The sequence below is a fragment of the Olea europaea genome, chromosome 15, assembly GCF_002742605.1.
Source record: "Olea europaea var. sylvestris chromosome 15, O_europaea_v1, whole genome shotgun sequence".
Taxonomy (NCBI): Eukaryota; Viridiplantae; Streptophyta; class Magnoliopsida; order Lamiales; family Oleaceae; genus Olea; species Olea europaea.
This window is the reverse complement of record NC_036251.1, coordinates 7,779,694-7,800,252: the sequence shown is the minus strand read 5'-3', so window position 1 is coordinate 7,800,252 and position 20,559 is coordinate 7,779,694. Positions and strand designations below refer to the sequence as shown.

General features: G+C 35.2%; 3 protein-coding genes across 8 annotated transcripts in view; 2 read left to right on the top strand and 1 right to left on the bottom strand.

Moving 5' to 3' along the window:
• Window positions 1-245: 245 nt before the first annotated feature.
• Window positions 246-947, top strand: LOC111411170. The gene is made up of 2 exons (XM_023041728.1): window positions 246-297; window positions 349-947. The coding sequence occupies exons 1-2, from the start codon at window positions 246-248 to the stop codon at window positions 945-947; spliced, it is 651 nt and encodes a 216-aa protein (XP_022897496.1).
• Window positions 948-3,041: 2,094 nt separating this feature from the next.
• On the top strand, window positions 3,042-3,548 carry LOC111411169. Its single transcript, XM_023041726.1, has 2 exons — window positions 3,042-3,132; window positions 3,328-3,548. The coding sequence occupies exons 1-2, from the start codon at window positions 3,042-3,044 to the stop codon at window positions 3,546-3,548; spliced, it is 312 nt and encodes a 103-aa protein (XP_022897494.1).
• A 9,563-nt stretch (window positions 3,549-13,111) lies between these two features.
• LOC111410019 overlaps window positions 13,112-20,559 on the bottom strand; it is an 11,701-nt gene continuing 4,253 nt past the window's right edge. For 2 of the 6 annotated variants that reach the window (XM_023040177.1, XM_023040176.1), the window contains exons 3-13: window positions 19,370-19,547; window positions 19,250-19,299; window positions 18,705-18,797; window positions 18,536-18,624; window positions 17,792-17,870; window positions 17,422-17,504; window positions 16,438-16,516; window positions 15,696-16,353; window positions 14,602-14,706; window positions 13,938-14,517; window positions 13,388-13,660 (exon numbers count right to left, since the gene is read on the bottom strand). In XM_023040177.1, coding sequence (XP_022895945.1) covers window positions 13,528-13,660; window positions 13,938-14,517; window positions 14,602-14,706; window positions 15,696-16,353; window positions 16,438-16,516; window positions 17,422-17,504; window positions 17,792-17,870; window positions 18,536-18,624; window positions 18,705-18,797; window positions 19,250-19,299; window positions 19,370-19,547 — 2,127 coding nt within the window. In that variant the 3' untranslated portion in view covers window positions 13,388-13,527. Of the gene's footprint in view, window positions 13,661-13,937; window positions 14,518-14,601; window positions 14,707-15,695; window positions 16,354-16,437; window positions 16,517-17,421; window positions 17,505-17,791; window positions 17,871-18,535; window positions 18,625-18,704; window positions 18,798-19,249; window positions 19,300-19,369; window positions 19,548-20,559 lie in introns of all 6 variants that reach the window. The other 4 variants (XM_023040173.1, XM_023040178.1, XM_023040174.1 and 1 more) reach the window with 4 other exon arrangements.

Below are 20,559 nucleotides of genomic sequence, written 5' to 3'. Positions count from 1 at the left end.
AAAAATGTGTGGACTAGAATCTTCATGTAAACACTATCGAAAGGGGTAGTGCCCTTCATTTTGTAACAGACCAAAAAGTGTGTAAAGTCTTGAAGTTGAGAAATACAAGTTTCATTTCTTCACTTCCTTCTTCCTATTAGTGTTGTCCTCTTAAAAGTTTTAGCCAATCTAAGTTAGTAAATTCATCTTTCATCCAACAAACTGGTATCAGAGCCCCAAAGTTCTTGTGAAAAATAGCAAGTGAGATGATTCCTTTTCAAGTCCCCCAACTCAACAAAGATAACTACGACAATTGGAGTATAAGGATGAAAGCATTGCTTGGGTTGCAAGATGCATGAGAGATCGTAGAGAAAGGCTACACTGAGCCACAATACGAGATTGCTCTATCCCAAGCACTAAGGGATAGTTTGAAGGATGCAAGGAAGAAGGACAAGAAGGCGCTCACCCTCATCTATCAAGCCTTAGATGAAGGCATGTTCGAGAAAGTAGCTTGTGCTACTACGAGTAAGGAAACATGGGAGATCTTGCAAAACTTCCACAAAGGAGTTGAGAAGGTGAAAAATGTTCGACTTCAAACACTTCGAGGTGAGTTTGAAGCTTTACATATGAAAGAATCGAAATCAATTTCTGATTACTTCTTTAGAGTATTAGCTATTGTGAATCAATTAAAAAGGAATCAAGAAAAGTTGAACGACACTCAAGTAATTGAGAAGATACTTAGGTCTTTAGATTCTAAATTTGACTACATAGTTGTAGCCGTTGAGGAATCTAAAGATCTAGCTAGTATGAGTGTCGATCAACTTATGGGATCTTTTCAAGCTCATGAGGAAAGATTAAGGAAGAAGGTAAAAGAAGAGTCATTAGAGCAAGCTCTTCAAACAAAGCTCACTTTGAACGAGGGTGAAGGACGGTTCAACCGTAGAAGAAGCCAAAGGGGAAGAGGATGAGGCCAAGATCGAGGAAGAAGTGCATTCTACTAGGAGGAAAGAAGACAAAGTTTATTTTTCACCATAGGTCATGGAAGAGGAAAAGGTACGAGGCAAAATGAAAGACCAAGGTATGACAAATCTCAAATTAAATGTTACAATTGTCAAAAACTTGGCCATTATGCTTCAGAATGTAGAAATATTACTAACCAAGTTGAGGAGAAAGCCAACTACGCTTGTCGGGAAAGTGAAGTGGATCCTGCACTACTGTTGGCTTACAAAGGTGAAGAGAGCGGAGAAAATAATACTTAGTATTTGGATACAGGAGCAAGCAACCACATGTGTGGAAGAAAAAAATGTTTGTGGAGCTTGATAAATCAGTAAGTGGTAACATTACTTTTGGAGATGAATCCAAGATCCCAGTGAAAGGAAAAGGTAAAATCTTGATCCACTTGAAAAATGGTACGCATCAATTTATCTCAAATGTCTATTATGTGTCTAATATGAAGAATAACATTTTAAGTTTGGGACTACTCTTAGAGAAAGGATATGGTCTTTCAATAAGAGATCAAAGAGAAAAATTGATTGCCAAAGTCCCTATGACAAGAAATAGAATGTTTGCGTTAAACATTCAAAATGATATCGCTAAATGCTTAAAAACTTTTTTTAAAGATTCATCTTGGCTTTGGCACTTGAGATTTGGGCATCTTAATTTTGGAGGCTTAAAGTTGTTCAGTAAGAAGAAAATGGTGAAAGGTTGCCTCCAATAAATCATGTGGATCAATTATGTGAAGGATGCTTAGAAGGCATTCGAGAAAAAGTTTTCCAAAAGAAGCATCTACATTAGCTAAGAAGCCGCTAGAACTTGTACACTCCGATATTTGTGGGCCAATTAATCCAAGCTCTCTCGGTAAGAACAATTATTTTGTTCTTTTTATTGATGATTTTAGTAGAAAAACTTGGGTCTATTTTCTCAAACAAAAATTGGAAGTTTTTGAAACGTTTAAGAAGTTTAAAGCTCTTGTTGAAAAAAAAAATGATATAGTATAAAAGCCTTGAGATCGGATAAAGGAGGAGAGTTCACCTCCAAAAAGTTTGAGAAATATTGTGAGAAGAATGGAATTCGTCGCCCATTGACGGTTCCATATTCTCCACAACAAAATGGAGTAGCCGAAAGAAATAACAAATCCATTCTTAACATGGTCCGGTGCATGCTCAAAAGTAAGAGATTGCCCAAAGAACTTTGGGCTGAAACTATTAATTGCGTCGTGTATCTGTTTAACCAATCGCCTTCTAGAAGAGTGTGGAATAAGACACCACAAGAAGCATGGAGTGGAAGAAAGCCCAGCATATCTCACTTACGAGTATTTGGGAGCATTGCATATGCTCATGTACCAGATCAAAAGCAGTCCAAGTTAGATGACAAAAGTGAAAGGTATGTCTTTATCGGTTATGACACTCGCTCTAAAGGCTACAAGTTGTATAATCCAAACAAGGAGAAGATCATCATAAATAGAGATGTCGAGTTTGATGAAGAAGGAGTTTGGGATTGGGGTGTCCAAGCAGAAGACTATGACTTCTTACCATTATTTGATGAAGAAGAATAAGAGAATGGAGAGCAGCAACAGATTATCAGTCCACCTCTATCACCTACTCATGGAGATGCTTCTCCATCATCTCCACAAGGAGAAAGTTCAAGCGAAAAGACACCACGGATGAGGAGCCTACAAGAGCTATATGAGGTAACGGAAAATCAAAATGATCTCACACTTTTGTCTTTTTACCGATTGTGAACCAATAGGGTATGAAGAAGCAGCGCAAAATAAAAGATGGAGAGATGCCATGGATGAAGAGATTAAGGCTATTGAGAAAAATGACACGTGGGAGCTGACAACTCTTCCTAAAGGAAAGAGAGCAATCGGAGTTAAGTGGGTGTATAAGGCAAAGAAGAACGCTAAAAGAGACGTAGAAAGATACAAAGCAAGATTGGTTACCAAAGGCTACAACCAATGGTCGAGAATCGATTATTAAGAGGTATTTGCTCCTGTTGCTCGTTTAGAAATCATAAGATTAATTATCTCTTTTACAACGCAAAATAAGTGGAAGATATTTCAAATGGACGTGAAATCGGCTTTTTTGAATGGTTATCTCGAAGAAGAAATTTATGTAGAGCAACCAATGGGATATAAAATAAAAGGATATAAAGGTAAAGTTTTAAAACTAAAAAAGGCTTTATATGGGTTAAAATAGGCGCCAAGGGCATGGAATGGTAGAATTGATAAGTATTTTCTAGAAAATGACTTTACAAAATGCTCTCACGAGTATGCCCTTTATACAAAGGTAAATGAGAAAGGAGATATTTTGCTTGTTTGTTTGTATGTAGATGATCTTATATTCACAGGAAATAATCAAAGTATGATCACTGAGTTTAAAAAGGCCATGGCTCAAGAATTCGAGATGACGGATATCGGCCTCATGGCCTACTATCTTGGAATTGAGGTAAAGCAAATGGAAGATTGCATCTTTATCTCACAAGCAGGATATGCAAAAGAAATTCAATATAGAGGATTACAAGCCTGTATGCACCCCCATCAAATGCAGAACCAAGTTGTCGAAGAATGATGAAGGTGAAAAAGTAAACCCAACAATTTTTAAGAGTCTTGTTGGAAGTCTAAGTACTTGACGTGCACAGAACCGGATATCCTTTTTGGAGTTGGGCTCATCAGTCGCTATATGGAGACACCTACCATGACCCATATGAAAACTGCAAAGAGAATTCTTCGCTACATCAAAGGCACGCCTGATTATGGCTTAGTCTATATATCATCTAATGAATTCAAACTTTTTGGATATAGTGATAGCGATTGGGATGGAGATAGCGATGATAAAAAAAAGTACGATTGGATATGTGTTTTACTTGGGCGACACAGCTTTCACTTGGAGCTCAAAGAAGCAATCGATCGTAGCACTATCTAACTGTGAAACTGAATATGTTGCAGCTATATCAAGTGTCTACCATCGATTTGGCTTAGAAACTTGTTGAAGACGCTTGGAGTTTCACAAGAAGAACCAACCGAAATCCATGTTGATAATAAATCGGCATTGGTATTGGCAAAGAACCCAGTATTCCATGACAAAAGCAAGCACATTGATAAAAGATATCATTTTATAAGAAAAAGTATTGCAAAGAAAGAAGTGTAGCTGAAATATGTAACCTCCCAGAAGTAGATCGTCGACATTCTCACTAAGCCACTCAAGCATGATGTGTTCCGCAAGTTAAGAACTCTACTTGTAGTAGCAAAATCAAGTTTAAGGGGGGATGTTGAATAGTAAACTTGATTTTTAGACTAAATAAATGGGCTTAAGGATTTTACTTATAGGCTCAAATCAATTAAAAGGCCCAACATGCCTAGCATTTCTAGAAATATTATCTAGAAAAATCTATATAAATATCTAAGTAAGATATGTGGTTTTATAAAGAATATCTGGAGAATTCTAGGAAAATATCTTGATGTGTGGTCTAGGTGTCTCTAGAAAATGTATCGACTAGAATCTTCATGTAAACACTATATAAAGGGTAGTGCCCTCCATTTTGTAATAAGTCAAAAAGTATGTAAAGTCTTGAAATTGAGAAATACAAGTTTCCTTTTTTCACTTCATTCTTCCTATTAGTGTTTTCCTCTTAAAAGCCTTAGCCAATCCAAGTTAGTAAACTCGTCTTTCCTCCAACACAAGTTGCTTGAGTTTTAACAACTAAGGGGACTGTCAAGAATTTCTTGGACTGATATTGCAATTTTTTTTGGGTAAATATTGATAGTTATTACGATGTAGCTTCTTAATCGACTTGAACGTTAACATGGACAGAAAGACAAAAACTGTAAAAAAAAAAAGGAATGAGTAAAAGAAAGTGACATACTTGCATTATGGGTACTTCGAATCAGTTTCTCTTCCTAATAAGTCAAGTTTTCACCTAAAATAAGTTTTAACTTCATATTTTATTAATATCATAAGATGTGAAAAATCGTAATGCTAATTGTTAATCTTTAGAAAATCTCAATGTTGTTAATAATTTTACTTTGGAATCCACTTGAAGATCTTTCACAAACTAAAAAGAAAAAGAAAATAATTTTCTTCAATTAAAATGTTTTTTATTCAAAATATGTTCAACATTTTCATTCTTTAAACTATCGTATCATTGACACTTCATATATAATGAAGGTTTCTTAATTTTTTAAACGTGTTCTTCGTCTTAATAAGGGTGCCCATAGAAATTTTTGTACATATATCTACTATATAGGGATGTCAAAATGTGTAGGCTGGGTTAACTTGTCATTTTTAATCTTGTTAGCTCTTACAAATAGGGATGGCAATTTGAACCGTCAAAATCGAAAATCGCGATTAATCGAACCGAATGAAGCAAAAAAACCAAACCGATAGTGCAATAGAGCGAATATGGTATTTGATCTCAATGGCCCGGTTCGGGGCTAGGCGGGTATGTTATTTGCGTCGTCGCCCCGCCCCGAACTAATTACCTTTTAAAAAAATAATAATAATTGGATTTATTGTTTTATTTTTGTTATTCATGCACTTTCTTTTATTGCTAATTTTTTCCTCTTTTGAGTGTAGAAAATTCTGCTCCTTCATCATAATCCGAATTTTGTGCAAGGTTTGTTGACCAGGATGTTGACGAAGATGTACTTTTTTTTGTTTAAATCTTCAGTTAAGACCATTATGGATTATTACTCTACTTACATTTCTTATATACTATATAGGAATCAGCTTTGAGTTTTGACGTACACTAGTAAGAGTTGTGGAAAAAAATAAAGATTGAATATGAATTGAGATTAGAGTTTTTGAGTTATTGAGTAGAAATCAAGTTCGATGCATAAAGATATTGTTTAGTATTGTTATCTTGATAATATTGTTTGTTAAATTCGGATTTTGCATTTGAAAATTGGGATATTATTTGCATTTTCATTTGGGATATTGTTTTTCTACATTGACTTAGTATTATGTTTTTTGTTTTCATTGACTTTTTTTTATAGATTGGTTTTTTTATTTGATCGAAGGATCCATAAAAAATAATATATTTACGTGGTTATTAAAAACTCAAAGCGAGCCAAACCGAATTGAATCGACTTATGTGGTTATGGTGCGATTATGGTATGGCCAAAAAATTGGTGGTTCAGTGATGATTTTGGCTGAACCGAACCATTGCCATCTCTAGACAAGCAAGTGGAATAAAAAGATGGTAAGGCTCATATAAAGATCGTGGGCCATTCACCATACACAAGCTAGTTACAGGTTATCAATAAGATGCATATGGGCAAAAGGATGAAACATAATTCATAACCAAATTAGTTAGAAGATAGCCAAAAAGAGATGCCAGCTATCATTACGTAGACAAAACCAAACTACCCAAACGCTTGGAGGGTAATTTATAAATACCCTCTCATTTGAAGACGAATTCATGCAATTCAAATATTTTTTTCTCTCCAATAGCTATTTTCTCTCTTTGTTCTAGTTGCAGCATCTAGACTAGTGAATTTAGTAGGTGAAATTCATTGTTAGGTGGATGATTTGTTGATTGTATTTATGTTTGATCTTCAATTTTAATTGTTTTATCAATAAAATCGTTTGAATCGATTTTTACCACTCAAAAAATCTCATTTATATATTTACAAATTACACCATTAAAAAGTTTGTGAAATATTAAAAAAAAAACACTTTTCAAATAGAATTTACTAGTAATATTAAGCCCTTCTTTGGTGAAAATTAAAATCTAGATTTTAATTTAAGTCAAACTTAACAATTAATTTTATCCACAATTTTTCAACCACACATTTTAACAACTTTTATCAAAATATGCTAAACGTATGATTTTAGTCTCCACCAAACAGGGGCATTGTCGAACCAAAGAAGCATGCCTTGCAAGTCTTGCCGTAATCTAGCAAGGTTAAGATGGTGCGCGAAAGAAGTGAAGGCCTAAGAAGTGCGCCTCAAATAAGTGACCCTCCCATCCAAATTGTCTTCAGGCAAGCGAATATATATGGGAACTGGTGAATAAAGTGCCATTATAACATAATCAGTTAGTAAAAAATCGATAAAAGCTAGCATCTGTAATTCTTTAAATAAAATGACTTAATTACTCTAATGTTCATAGAAAATTCTATAAATGTTCCCTCATTTGAAGAAGAAATCATGCATTCCAAATGTTTCCCTCTCAAAATGCAATTTTTTCTCTTCTTACTCCTGTTTAAGAATTAAAATTAGTGAGTTTAGGAAGCAAAAGTCAAAACTAGGTGAGTATGATTTATTTATCTATTTCTGTTATCAACAAATTGGATCCATCTATGGAGAACATGAGCAAAGTAGACTACAAATTTCTATGCTTTAGTCAAGAAACAACTAAAATCAAAAAGAAATGAAAACAAGCAACGAGAAATCAAGAATTGGCTGCAGCATCGAAGAACCAGAATCTTGGGAGTAGTAGTGTTCCAATTAATAAATGAGAAAATTCAATAGCAAAGAGCATCCAAAAATGGCTAAAGATCTAAAAGCACTAATGACAGAATACGCTGCTCTGTGTGCAAAAATACGGAGCTTGGAAGGTAGGCACACGTGATAAGGTTGAACCTAGATTTGAAACTTCAAGAGGATAAGATAGTCGTGATCTAGGTAGTAATAGCAAGTGAATGTTTTCATTGCATATTCTTAGACAATGAAAGTACAAAAAAGTGTTATACAATAAAGTATGTGACCAGATGCAAAAGAGAAATCCTCTAATTTTTTGTGTCAGATCCTCACCGTTTTACTAAAGGAGGCCCGATCCTTCGTGGACAAGCCACTCTATTTGTAAAAATAGAAGAGGAGCCCAGGGCATATCAATGATACATAAACTTTGACATCGTAAAAGGTAAATCCACATATGATGAAATCCTTGGACAACCTGCCCTGTAGCAGGCAAACATAATCTTCATCATTCGCATGTGAAATACTCCATTAATAAATATGAATATCTTTAAAGTACAATCAATGAATCTTGTGCAGGAACTGTAAAAGCAACAAAAAGGGATGCCTGAGAGCTCATAGGAATGTTGTTGCTATAGTTGAAACAAATAACCCTGGGGATAAACTAGAAATTAATGACTCCATCAACCATCACATAACTGAGTGCACATTTAGGGATGGCAACGGGCGAATCAGGATGGAGGCAACCTTCTCCGTCGCGTCGAGTAATTTTTCGCCCCACTACCCATTTAACACTAGATGGGGTGGGGCCCTTGTCTCGTTTACTACCCATTTTTTTAGTTTTTGCCGCCATTCATTAAAATGAGACAATAATATATTTATCAAATTTTTAATTAATTTATTTATTTTTAAAAGTTAAATTATTCAAATGTATTTGATAAACTAAGACTTTCATTGTTTGTCATATTTCTTAGATAATTTTAATTGCCATATTCTATTAGAACTAATAAAATTTCGTGGAGTTTTTCATTTAAGTACTGAATTCTTAAAAAAAAAAAAAAAAGTTAAATGAGACGGGGCATAGCGGGGCCTTTATTACCTGTACCCGCCCTGTAGCCAACCCAAATACATGATTAAGCAAGTAATCCTTATCCTGTTCGAGATGTGGTCCCACGAGTATTGGGTTTGACAGGCTTTTTGCCATCTCTAGTGCACAGTAGATCGATAGCGGTCGAAGAGCTAGAAAGCTTGTTTGTTAGCTCAAAAGATTTGAGCAAAGCTCTAAAATTTGACAAAGTTCGATGAACCTATGAAAGGCTTGCTAAACAAATTCCAGCCATGAACCTAGATGTTTTGCTTGGAAACATGCGGACATGATAGGGATGAATCCAAAAGTTGTCTGTCACGCCTTGAAGCTCGATCATAAGATCAAGATTAAGACACAAAAGCGCCATCTAATGAGCATCGAATAATACGAAGTACTAAAAAGTGAGGTAGATAACTACTGGAGAATGGCTTTATTCTTAAAGCTTGCTACCCAGATTGGGTATGTAATTCAATCATAGTACAAAATAGAACAAAAAATGACGAACCTGTCAAGATTTTATGAACTTGAATAATGCTTATCCAAAAGACAGCTTTCCAATCTCTAGAATTGATCAGTTGATGGATGATAATCCGAGACATGAGTTGTTAAGCTTTATGGATACATATTCAAGATATAACCAAATCTCTATATATGGGCCCAAGGAGGAACATGTCGCATTCATGAGAGATTGAAGACTATAATGTTATAAAATAAAGTCGTTTGCGCTAAAAAAAATATGGAGATAACATATCAAAAGTTAGTGAATAAAATGTTCGCAGACCAAATCAAGAAAATGATGGAGGTATACATCGATGATATGCATATCAAAAGCCTTCGGGTAGAATACCACCTGCAACACTTGAAAGAGGCTTTTAATGTATTATTAAAATACAGGATGAAACTCAATCAACTAAAATGTGCGTTCGGAGTAAAATTTGGAAAGTTGCTCGATTATATGGTCAATCAGGAAGGTATTCAACAAACCCCTGACAAAATTCAAGTCCTCATTAATATGCGGTCTCCATATAAACCAAAACAAGTATAAAGCCTAACTGACAACTCTACAATAAAATCAACTAAAGTCAATGCTTTGATTGAAGATCTTCCTTTATAGCTTAGCTCAAATTGTTCTAATTATACATCACATTTCATTAGTCATCCCGATGCATCAGGCTTTTGCACGAACCCCTGACAAAATTCAAGTCCTCATTTATATGCGGTCTCCATATAAACCAAAACAAGTGTAAAGCCTAACTGACAACTCTACAATAAAATTAACTAATGTCAATGCTTTGATTGCATATCTTCCTTTATAGCTTAGCTCAAATTGTCCCAATTCTATTGCCCATTTCATTAGTCATCTCGATCCATCAGGCTTTTGCAAACTTGTTTGAGTACTTCAATGCTATGGCTTGGAAATAAGGTCACAACTTTCGTGACGCCTAAGGAAAGGGCTAGCTTTTTCATATCTAGATATCTTGCCTCTACTCTTTACAAGGCTTTACTTACATAGTAGATTTGGTAAATGTTGTTGCCCCTTCTCTTTTATTAGTACCAAGTTGATTGTCACCTTGGATACTACTAAATATAGTAGTATCTTTTCCCTATATTTGGGTTTAGCTAATAGAGTTGCTTTCTCTAGGGAATCTTTGCGGGCTTGGAATGCCTATTTGCATTCGCTATTCCAGTCTAACTTTTTTCCTCCTTTCAGCACTTGGAAGAAAAGAGAACATTTGTCCATTGCAAGTACCTTATCAAAGCTGGAAAGTCCGAATGATGCGGAGTTGTTTAAACTATTCCTGTAGAATTGCTACCAAAATCATTAGTTGGCCCCAAAAAAGAGATCTTATGTATATATGATAAAACTTCGTGGATGCAAGACATGGTTTCCTATTTGAGAGATGAAGTACTTTCTGAGGATAAAAATTAAACAATGAATGAGAGCTATTAGATACGCATTGCATGGTGACATCTTATTCAAACGAAGGTACGCCGTCTCTTTACTAAGATGCATAAGTGAGGATAAAGCTAGTAGACACTTCTTAGTACAAAAGACCTTGAAACAAGGATATCGTTGGCCTAATATGAGAAATGATAAAATAAACTTTGCCAGGAAATGTAGAAAATGTTAAACATTCGCACCTATCCCACACCAACCTATATAAGAGTTTGTAACCACCAATGGCCCCTAGCCCTTTGCCAGATGAAGAATCGATTCTACAGGATCACTTTCAAGGAAAGATCCAATATAAAACTCATGATAGTAGCAGTGGATTATTTCATTAAGTGGGTAGAAGTTGAACCTCTTCTAAACATTACTGAGGCTAACACTTCTAAATTCATATGGAAAAACATTATATGCTGATTTGAAGTACCCAACTGATGCGAACCACGTAGCAACATTGATTATAAAACCCACGACTAGATTGTTAGAACCTCTAGAAAAGTCAATTAAGAGGTTTGAGAGTTTGAACCCAAAATCAATAAACCAAAAAATCCAACAAGATCAAAGCTTGAAAGACCCTTTGATTACACGATTAAAGACCCTCACCTGGATTGTAGAACGCCACAAGATTGTAATTCTTAATAAGTTCCAATTGTTCAATGAAGAACGATGTGAAGAAAGCAAATTGCCTCTATTTATTGAATTCTATCAAAATAATGTTGTGTTATGTTTTACAATGAAAATAAACCTATTTATATGTAGAAAATCTAAAAAACTAATTCTAATAGGAATAGAACTCTAATCCTAGTTTAAAACGGAATTAAAGATTATAAGAATATTGTCTATAATAGAATTCTAATGAAATAAGGAAAGTTCGCTCGAAAAAGGAAAATTCTGAGCAACTATGCGACCGCATAGTTGTTATTTTGGTCTTCGACTTTTGTTGCTTGTATCATGTTCATCCAATTTACTTTGACTCTCGACTCCAACATGAAAGTTGCCTCGTTTTGCATCTCAAACAATGTTTTTTCAATTGTTTCTTGAACAAACAATCTCATCGCTTATTTTATTCGTTTTGCCCTCGATTGCGTCATCGTCCCGCCTTCAACTATCAACGGGTCTCTCTCCACACTTGTCTTCTTCGAGCTTAACTCTTGGATCACATCACCAACACAATAATTTCAGATAACAGGACACAATTCCAAGGGAAGAAGCTGAAAGCAATGTGTTAGAAGTTAGGTATCTACAGACATTTCTCCACTCCATATTACCCTCAAGGCAACGGACAAGTGGATTCTGTCAATAAAACACTAAAAAATATCCAAAAGAGGAAACTCGATTCGATGAAGGGAGTATGGGCTAACTAACTGCCACAGATCCTATGGGCATACCGAATACCACTATAACAACCGTCACCGGAAAAACCCATTCTCTCTAGCCTACGGGGTGGAGGCCATGATACAAGTAGAAATTGGTGTTATTTCGGCAAGAAGGATAGGATAGGATAGGATATGACGAAGAACAAAACAAAGAGGCTATGAATATGAGCATACACCTCTTAGAGGAAAAGCGAGATGACTCTCAAGTTAAGCTCAAAGCATATTAGAAAAGGATGGAAAGATACATAAATCGAGGATTCGCAAGAAAAACTTTAAGGTAGGAGAATTAATACTAAAGAAAGTATTTGTTGCAGACAAAGAAAATGAGTTCAAGCTTGACCAGAAATGGGAAGATCTATACACTGTAATCAAAGTTAAGAAAGCAGGAACATATAAGCTCGCAAAAAAGGACGATGAACCCCCTTAACATCCTTCGAATGGCATGTATCATAGGAAGTACTATCAATAAAGTCGAGATCAATTCTTGACATGCGGACTCTATAAAGTAAATATTATACACAAAAGTTCGTTTATGAATTCCTATTGTGTGAAGCCAACCAATTTGGTTAGTTATTTACTATGCAAGCTGAAAATAGAGTTGAGTAATACTTGCAAAGCAAGAAGTATAATAAAGTAAAAATTCGCATTAACGAAAAGGATAGCTACAAGGCTAGTGATACTCGCTAAAAACTATATCTATTGCATAGTCAAAAGGCTTAAAGAAATAGGTTTGGCATAGATTTGAGTGACAAAAAAGTTTCATTGTTCATCTCTTAGTAGCTATAATTTTAAGAGAACTGGTTGCATGACCATGCACCAGAAATGTCTCCTACAGTCACACATGTAGAGTTTAATCACCAAGTTCTAGATTGGTTTATTCGCTCTACGGTCGAGAACAGGCACTTAAGCATGACAATGAATTTTACTCTGATATATGCAAGAAAATCTGGTTGAAAACTTCCCAAATAGCAGTCTCAATTGTATAAAACCTAAGAAATGCAGTCCATTTTTGTTATTCTCCCCTTTTCTTGTGATGTTCCAAGTTAGAAGCAGCTATCCAAGGCCAAATTTTGAAAAGTGGAACATCATTGCAATAATTCCTACTAGCTATACCTTATATGAGAACTAGTTGCCACATTAACACTGAGAAGTTTTTATCCTACACACTGAAGACAGAAGATCAAGAATGCATTGCATCATCCAAGATTAGAAATGAACAACCTCGGATACGAGGTAATTTCTTGCTTCTAAACACAAATCGAGCAACTATCCGGCATTACAATTTCTCTACTGCTTAACCATGTGATAAAGAGTAATACATAATAAAACACATTCATATACAAAATGTTTGACATTAAGAAGCAGCTAGGAGAGACCGAATTCAACACAAATTGTAGCAAACTGCTGTAAAAGCAAGTCCCAAAAAGCCTAAAAAGGCTAAAACACGCAAACTAAGTACATAATCCCGACGTGCAGGGATTGACCAAAATACAGCAAAACAAACAGTAGCTTGTGCAACCAAAACAAGATCTCAACTTCGTCCTTTCGATCTAAAATGGTCAAAAGAAATCAACCAAAACAAGCAGCAGTAGCTTGTGCATCAACTTAACTAATCGTTTTGTTGCTTCCAATCTATACATGCTTCGCAGATTGTTTTTAAGAACACCACTCCTTAAACCAAAACTGTCTCCCAAATGAAGTTGTCATCTATGTACTAAATCAGCGTTTTTGCTTCTGAGGAACAAAACGAATTCCTTGCTTTCCAAGTTCGAATTGCTCGACCTTTCCATCGTCTAGAGCAATTGAAACAATTGATGTGCCCTCAATGACTTCTATTACAGTTCCCCTATGCCTGGAATATAAGAAATAAACAGATTTTAGCATCCATAAACCAATATTTTTTCAAAGCAAGAGTTTTAGGTTTAAAGACATGGGAATTATCAAATTTGAATAGGAATTGTATCCAAATTCCAAGGCCCCGAATCCATGCCTCCAAAAGTAAAATAACGAACCTTGTAAAATTGACAGCATATTTCCAGACCTCTCAATCAACCATCTTTGAGATCTTATTTTCTATGAACAAATTTCTCTAGTAATAATATCTATCGACAGTGGAAAGAGAAACTCACCAGGAGTTGTTGGATGGCCGATGAATTTCCACTATTTTCCCAGCAGCATCTTTTCCCAATTTCTGCAATATCCAGTTAGCATCCATGATCTCATTCATCCTATCGTCATCATACTGTTGTGATGTCTCTTCAACACCCTCTGTCAATGCTCTATCCTCAAATGTTGCTGGTCTTCTCCTTTTCGATCTTTGACCCTTGACAGAAGTCATCTCGTCCTTCCCAGGAAGGGACAATGCATTTTGGTCTCCATTGTTTGAATTCGTTGGAATTTTGAACTTTAAATGAGATTTTCGATCCATTGGCAGAGACTCTAAGATTTTTGATTCTTTGGCAGAAGACCCATCCTCTTCATACTTCATTTTACTGTATTTGTTTCTCCTGCTAGCTGAGACGTCAAATGCACCATCTTCAATGCTTCGTTTTCCTAGTAAAGAACGAGTATTCAGTGGAGAAACTGATTCATATAAATCTGCAAATTTTCCTCTACTAAGCTTTGAACTGATGTTAGAGACTTCTGCAAAATTTTCTCCACTAAACTGATAGGAACCTTTCACTTGATCAGCACTATCTATCTTACGTCCTGCAATGTCCAGATTTAAAACTGCGCGTTGATAAAAATAAAATAAAAAAAGACAATTTTATATCCCAAATTAGCAAGCAATACCTGTTATATCCCCGAACTTAGTTTCAGAATCTGGCTGGTCAATGTACTTGTTGACTTTCAGATGAGCCATATCTTCATTGCCTACTGAACACACAAAAAAAAACACTAAAGTACCATAAGTGATGTATTAATTGGCCACTGCATCCTGGGATGTTTTATCTACGTATGAATAAAAACAACAATTTCTTCATGGTGTAATAGTCCCTCAACATAAACGTTAATTCCAAAAAGGTCAGCAGATCCCATTTATAACTAAAATTTTTAAAATTAGGTAACATTCATTAAAAACTTGAGCTTTAAAGAGTTCAAAAATCTACTATAGAGAGTCACACCTACCATCACGACTCAGCTTTTGTAGACTACAGCTGTGATTCCTTAATAGCATTTTAGCCACTGATTGAAGAATGTGTTGCTTTTCAAGAAAAGTAAAATAAATGAATATAAACAGAGATGCACCAATTCATATCCCCAACATTCCTATCTCTTCTCATTCCAAATTGAAGTGAATGAGGACAGCAAATAACAACTGGCAATGAAGTATATACTCAGCAAGGATAAAGATCTATGGCACTCCTGAGGAACGTCAAGGTGAAGCCTTTCCAGCTAGCTACACAAGTGCACTGCTAACATGGGAATGATTTCTTGTAGAGTGAAACAAATCCACAGTTCATTTCAAGTTTAATGCAACAATTTCATTATATAACTCTTTTCAAGAAACAACGGTCATCCATCAATAAGAAAAGGAAGCTGAAACTGATTTGAAACTTCAGAAAGATCTGATCTTTAGACAGAACTCCCGTATAGTTTCACAAATTCCCTGGAATTCAAAATCTCCAGAATTTTGATCCATAAAATGCCAATATATTTCCCTGCAAAACAATGAAGTTGCCTTTGAAGCAAATAAACACCTACATTTTGCAATTTCCAATTTTTTTACGATTTCCTGCCTAAACCTCACTTCCCACCAAATCAATTGGCCCTTACCAACCAACCACGTTTCATGATAATCTCAAAGGAAACAAAAAAAGAAAAAGGTTTACAAATGCAAGGAATATGTGTGCGTATGTGTACATGTATAAATTGAGATAATATACCATTAGATGAAGTCAACTCTTGCCCTTTACTAAAGCTTGCGCCTTCGGATGTTGGAGGACTAGTTATATTTCTACTTCGTCCGCCCAAATGTATAATAAGCTTTGGACCTTTTGCGGTCTTGAACATACTAGTGTTATTTCCAACATCCTCGTTACTCAAACCATGAGGCTTGGCACTCTTTATTTTTATTGTTCTAGATGCTCTATCCCTGTTGCTTGCAGCAACCTCTTCAGTAAATTTGTGTTTCGAGACCCCTTCCTCATTAAATGAAGATATCCCTTCAGCCAAACTTCCAGTGGCAGGAGATGAGAGACTATTGGGTTCTTCATAAAACTGCATTACTTCATTCTTATCACCAGTACTGCAGCCAAACAATGGACTCTTTTTCTTACCATACTTCTTATTTTCAGCCTTTTTTCCATATATTTTACTCTTTTTGGGTGATTTCTCGCTAAACCCTTTAAGAGAAAGTTTTAGAGAACGGCTCCATTCGTTCTTTGAAGGTCCAATCTCATCATCATCTGAAAAGGGTGAAATATCGAAAATTTCCTCCTGAGTCGGCAACCCAGCAGCAGCCCTCAAGCTAGCAATCTCGTGCTTATCAGCTTCATCTCTCCGTCTCCAAAGCTCATGGACAGCCTCCTCAAGATTCCTGACCTGGTAAGTGGAAATAGATTAATAAATGAGACCGACATATGAATTTTAAATATATAATCAAACCTATCATGCAAGAAAGCACACCTGGTGGCATTCTCCCCGACATGTTGGACACACATACTGGAGGTTTCCATCTACTTGAAATTGCATGTACTTTGCATCACTGGAAAATAGTAAAATCTAAAAATCTAAAACAAAGAGCTCCCTACTAAGTTAAAAGTTCGACATTTAGCTTTGTGAATCGGACAAGACAAATGAACTACAACCAACAAGAAGAATAATCAGCAATGTAACGCAATGACTGTGATTTTTGCACACACCTGTACAGGAAAGTTGGAAGTACAAACGCTCAAGAGTTGTAAGTTTAATTTGCAACATTGTTTTACCATTTTTGGCTAATTAAAACACTCAAGTGGTGACTTGTTAAACCTACTATTAGATCAAAATACATCACAGTGGGGCTTGAGGCATGATATAAGAATCAGATGCAAGACTTAATAACATTAAAACACAAAAATCAGCATATATTTTGGTTCTTACTTTCCTTTTATGAATCAAAAATGATCTGCAATTTATCATAAACCGATCAACATTTAATCCAAGAGCGGGAACAAGAAAATTCACCACTACTTTCTTCTAGATTTCCATGACTTCACTCACCCTAACAGTAATTCAACACAATGAGATACCAATTACAAGCCGACGGATTTCTGGCTTCTACCTAACATTCATTATTAATAGTCCAGACCAGTGAGCACCATAGCAGTATTCCCAATCCAATAACTAACTAGTGTTTAATCCACAAAAGTAGTTGGGGGGAAAAAAATCGTAAATAACGTAATAAGATGTTAGTAAAAACAGAACATGATGTGACGGTGCTGAACTTCAAACTAAAGAACCCTAAGAGTTTAAAACTCAATTTAAGATAAATCAAAATATTAAAAATTTCAACTCTTCTCATGGAAATACAAAGTGAAACACTTAAAAATGAAATCTAACATACATCATCCTCCAAGGAAAGAACACAATAGAGTAGTACTAGATTTAAGAAAGGAGATGTAGAAAAACCTGATCCCATCGCAGGGGCAATGCACCCAGCGTTGGCAGATGTCACAGCAAACCATAGGGGTTGACTCAGAATCTCTATAGACCTGCAGTTTACAGGCCAAAAATGTAATCAACTTTTACTGCTTCAACAATAAATGTACTACTTCGCTGCTCTTACAATCAGGCTTGGATGTAACTTTTTGTTAATGCACAGAAGAGAAAAATGAAATTGACAACTATCAAGTGTTGATGAGCATACATAAATAAAACCTTTAGATAAATCAACTTACAAGAATATTGTTAATGAACTAGTAATCACAAAAGTAGAACATCAAAAGCAGAAAGCAAGATAATACAAATTAACATAAATGGTCAAGGCACTAAATCATACCTTCAAACAAACAGGGCAGTAGTTTCCCTTTACGAACAACCTTCCACAAGCATCACAACAAGTGTACCCCAAAAACCACCTGCAGCATTTCAAATTCAAGATATTAAAGATTATAGATGAGGGAAACTTTTTCCTTCTCTAGAATCAAAAGAAAAAAATACACGAGAAAACAACCTCCTCTATTTTGTAATAAATGCAAATTAATATTATACACAATGTCCTTATCTTCAAAAATTTCAGACTACTTTCTATTGATTTAGTAGATATATCCACAAGAATACTCCGGACTTGTTACAATAAAGCAGCGTATAAAGACCTTCCAAATCAATTCTGGAGAATGTCCAGAGGTAAAACCAATAACTGGCAAATCCAGATTATAAGTATAATTCTATATTAACCATACAAAATAATTCCAAATAAACCTTTGGTAAAAGACAATATTGCAAATTACCATGTATCATAACAAATCATTCAGTTAAAGGCTTTAAATAAACATTATAAGGTGATCATTTTAAAATGAGATCTGCACTGTCAAACCAGGTGTAACTTTAGTGCAGCTGCACGTCGAAATAATAAAAAGGAGTTCCATGCAAACAACAAAACTAAGATGCTAGATAATAGGTGGAAAGTTCTATAGTCCATAAAAAGTAGTTGATAAAATTATAACAACAATTTCCAAAAAATAAACATATCATGGAACATATAGGGAAAGAGAAGTTCCAAATCAGTACCAAAGATTCATACCTTACACTTAAGCCATTTCCAGGAACAGAAGAACCACAGCTATGACACTTTGTATGCTTGGGACACAAATAGGGCCCATGGCTGACATTCTGCATATTACAAAAGTAAAGCACATGGACTAGATCAACATTGGACATAATCGCAGTGCAGGAATAAGGAATCTACACACCTTATGGGGAGGCTGCTGACAGTAACAATGGTATGCACCATCGCACCTTTTACAGAACATAAACTTATTTGGATCCCCAGTTCGACGGCAGACCTAGGGTGATAACAAAATACATCAAGGTGAGAACAAGAACTAAAAAATGCACTTATCATTGATCTCCAAAATAATTAATATCATTTAAGAGTTCCACCTTCCAAGTTCTCTGTGTATACTTTCGCTACTAATTACATGCAAGAGAGTATTTGTTTCGTCCATCTTTTGATATCAGTGAATAATGCATAACTTATTTTCAGTTATATCATATAAACCCTTGCAGTATATTCTTCAAAATACTATTTAAGATCTTACTTTTTCAAATAAGGAACTTCAATGAGTAGTCCATTAGTTGCATTCATTTTAAAGCAAAAGCTTCTCCTATACATTTGTCAACAAAGGAGAGAATGTTCACCCACACTGATACCAAATAACTGTCTTATATTATGGCCTATACAATGTAGTTTGAGAATGCAAATTTCTTATAGCTTAAGATAGGCATCAATATTTACCTCACATATTCGGCAGGAGGGGCATGTCCACGAACTCCAGTGAAAAAGATCTGCAACCAAACATTCGTTACATAAAGTACAATAAATATTCAAAAAATTACTGGGACACACATATAGTACCTCTATTTTGAGACCAAGATTTCAAGCAGCTCCCATGATACTTCTTGCCACAATTATTACAAGAGAGCATCTTCCTTGCCCTTTCACTTTCTTCATTTTCGCCAGAAAAACATAGCCGACACATTACTTTGGCAATTGATTGATTTTGCTCTTCTCCTGCAGTATCCTTCACAGAAGCCTGCTCGATGAATTAAGTCAGTATGTGATGGCAACTAGTAGCAAGATAGATCAGTTATTCATTGTCAAAGGTAGAGATATATAGCATAAGATAAAAAAAGAAAAGATTTTGATTATAGCAATTTATGACAGAGACAACACACATCACAATATGAACTGACAAACATTGTATCAATTGTTCTCTCTAGGCAGGGGACAAATTAAGAAGTTAAAACATAATGATTACATGCCATTAATACAATGTAAGCCCAATATAGTTTTTATCCTTGTTCCTTACAAAAATATAATCAATTTGAGTGGAATTTTTCACGCTTTTCCATAAATCTAAGTGTAGTAACCAAACTTGATTCCTTATTGGCTTGAATAGCTCAAGATCATTTATTTTCGATTCCTTATGCAAGGAATTGCAAATTTCTCCAAAAAGTTTTCCTATTTATCACAACTATGTGCATTTTACATATTGTCATGGACTTAAGCAGTGATATGCTAAAATTGTGAAGCCATTGCTGTTGTGATTGAAGGATTCACATTAAAAAGGAATGGTGAAAAAGGGATTCTGGTAGCCGACCTCAACTTTATTGGTAACAAAGTTTGTTTGTTTTTGTAGTCAAAAAAGTATCAAATACGTCTCATTAAAATTACATGGTTGTCTACAAAGAGCGGATCAAATAGTGGTGGTATATATAAATGATTTCCCAATCTGGAAAATGGAATTTGATGATGAATAAATACAATAGTGGCCCTAATTAACTAATAGCTTCCATGCATAAACACTATTTTAAAAATTATCTAAAGCTTAAGCCTTAAGGAACCAACCTATGGCTATGGCTATCTTGATGCCCAATCTCTGGAACTAAAGGTATGCTAAGGAAAGCGTCTTGAATCTTTTATATCGAGTATTGTTTTTCAATGCTAACTCCTCTAGCTAAGTCTTATGGTAGCTAAGATGGAGCTAGTCCATCGTGTCATTTTTGAACCTTGCATTAGTCACTTCAGTTTTTAAATCTATTTCT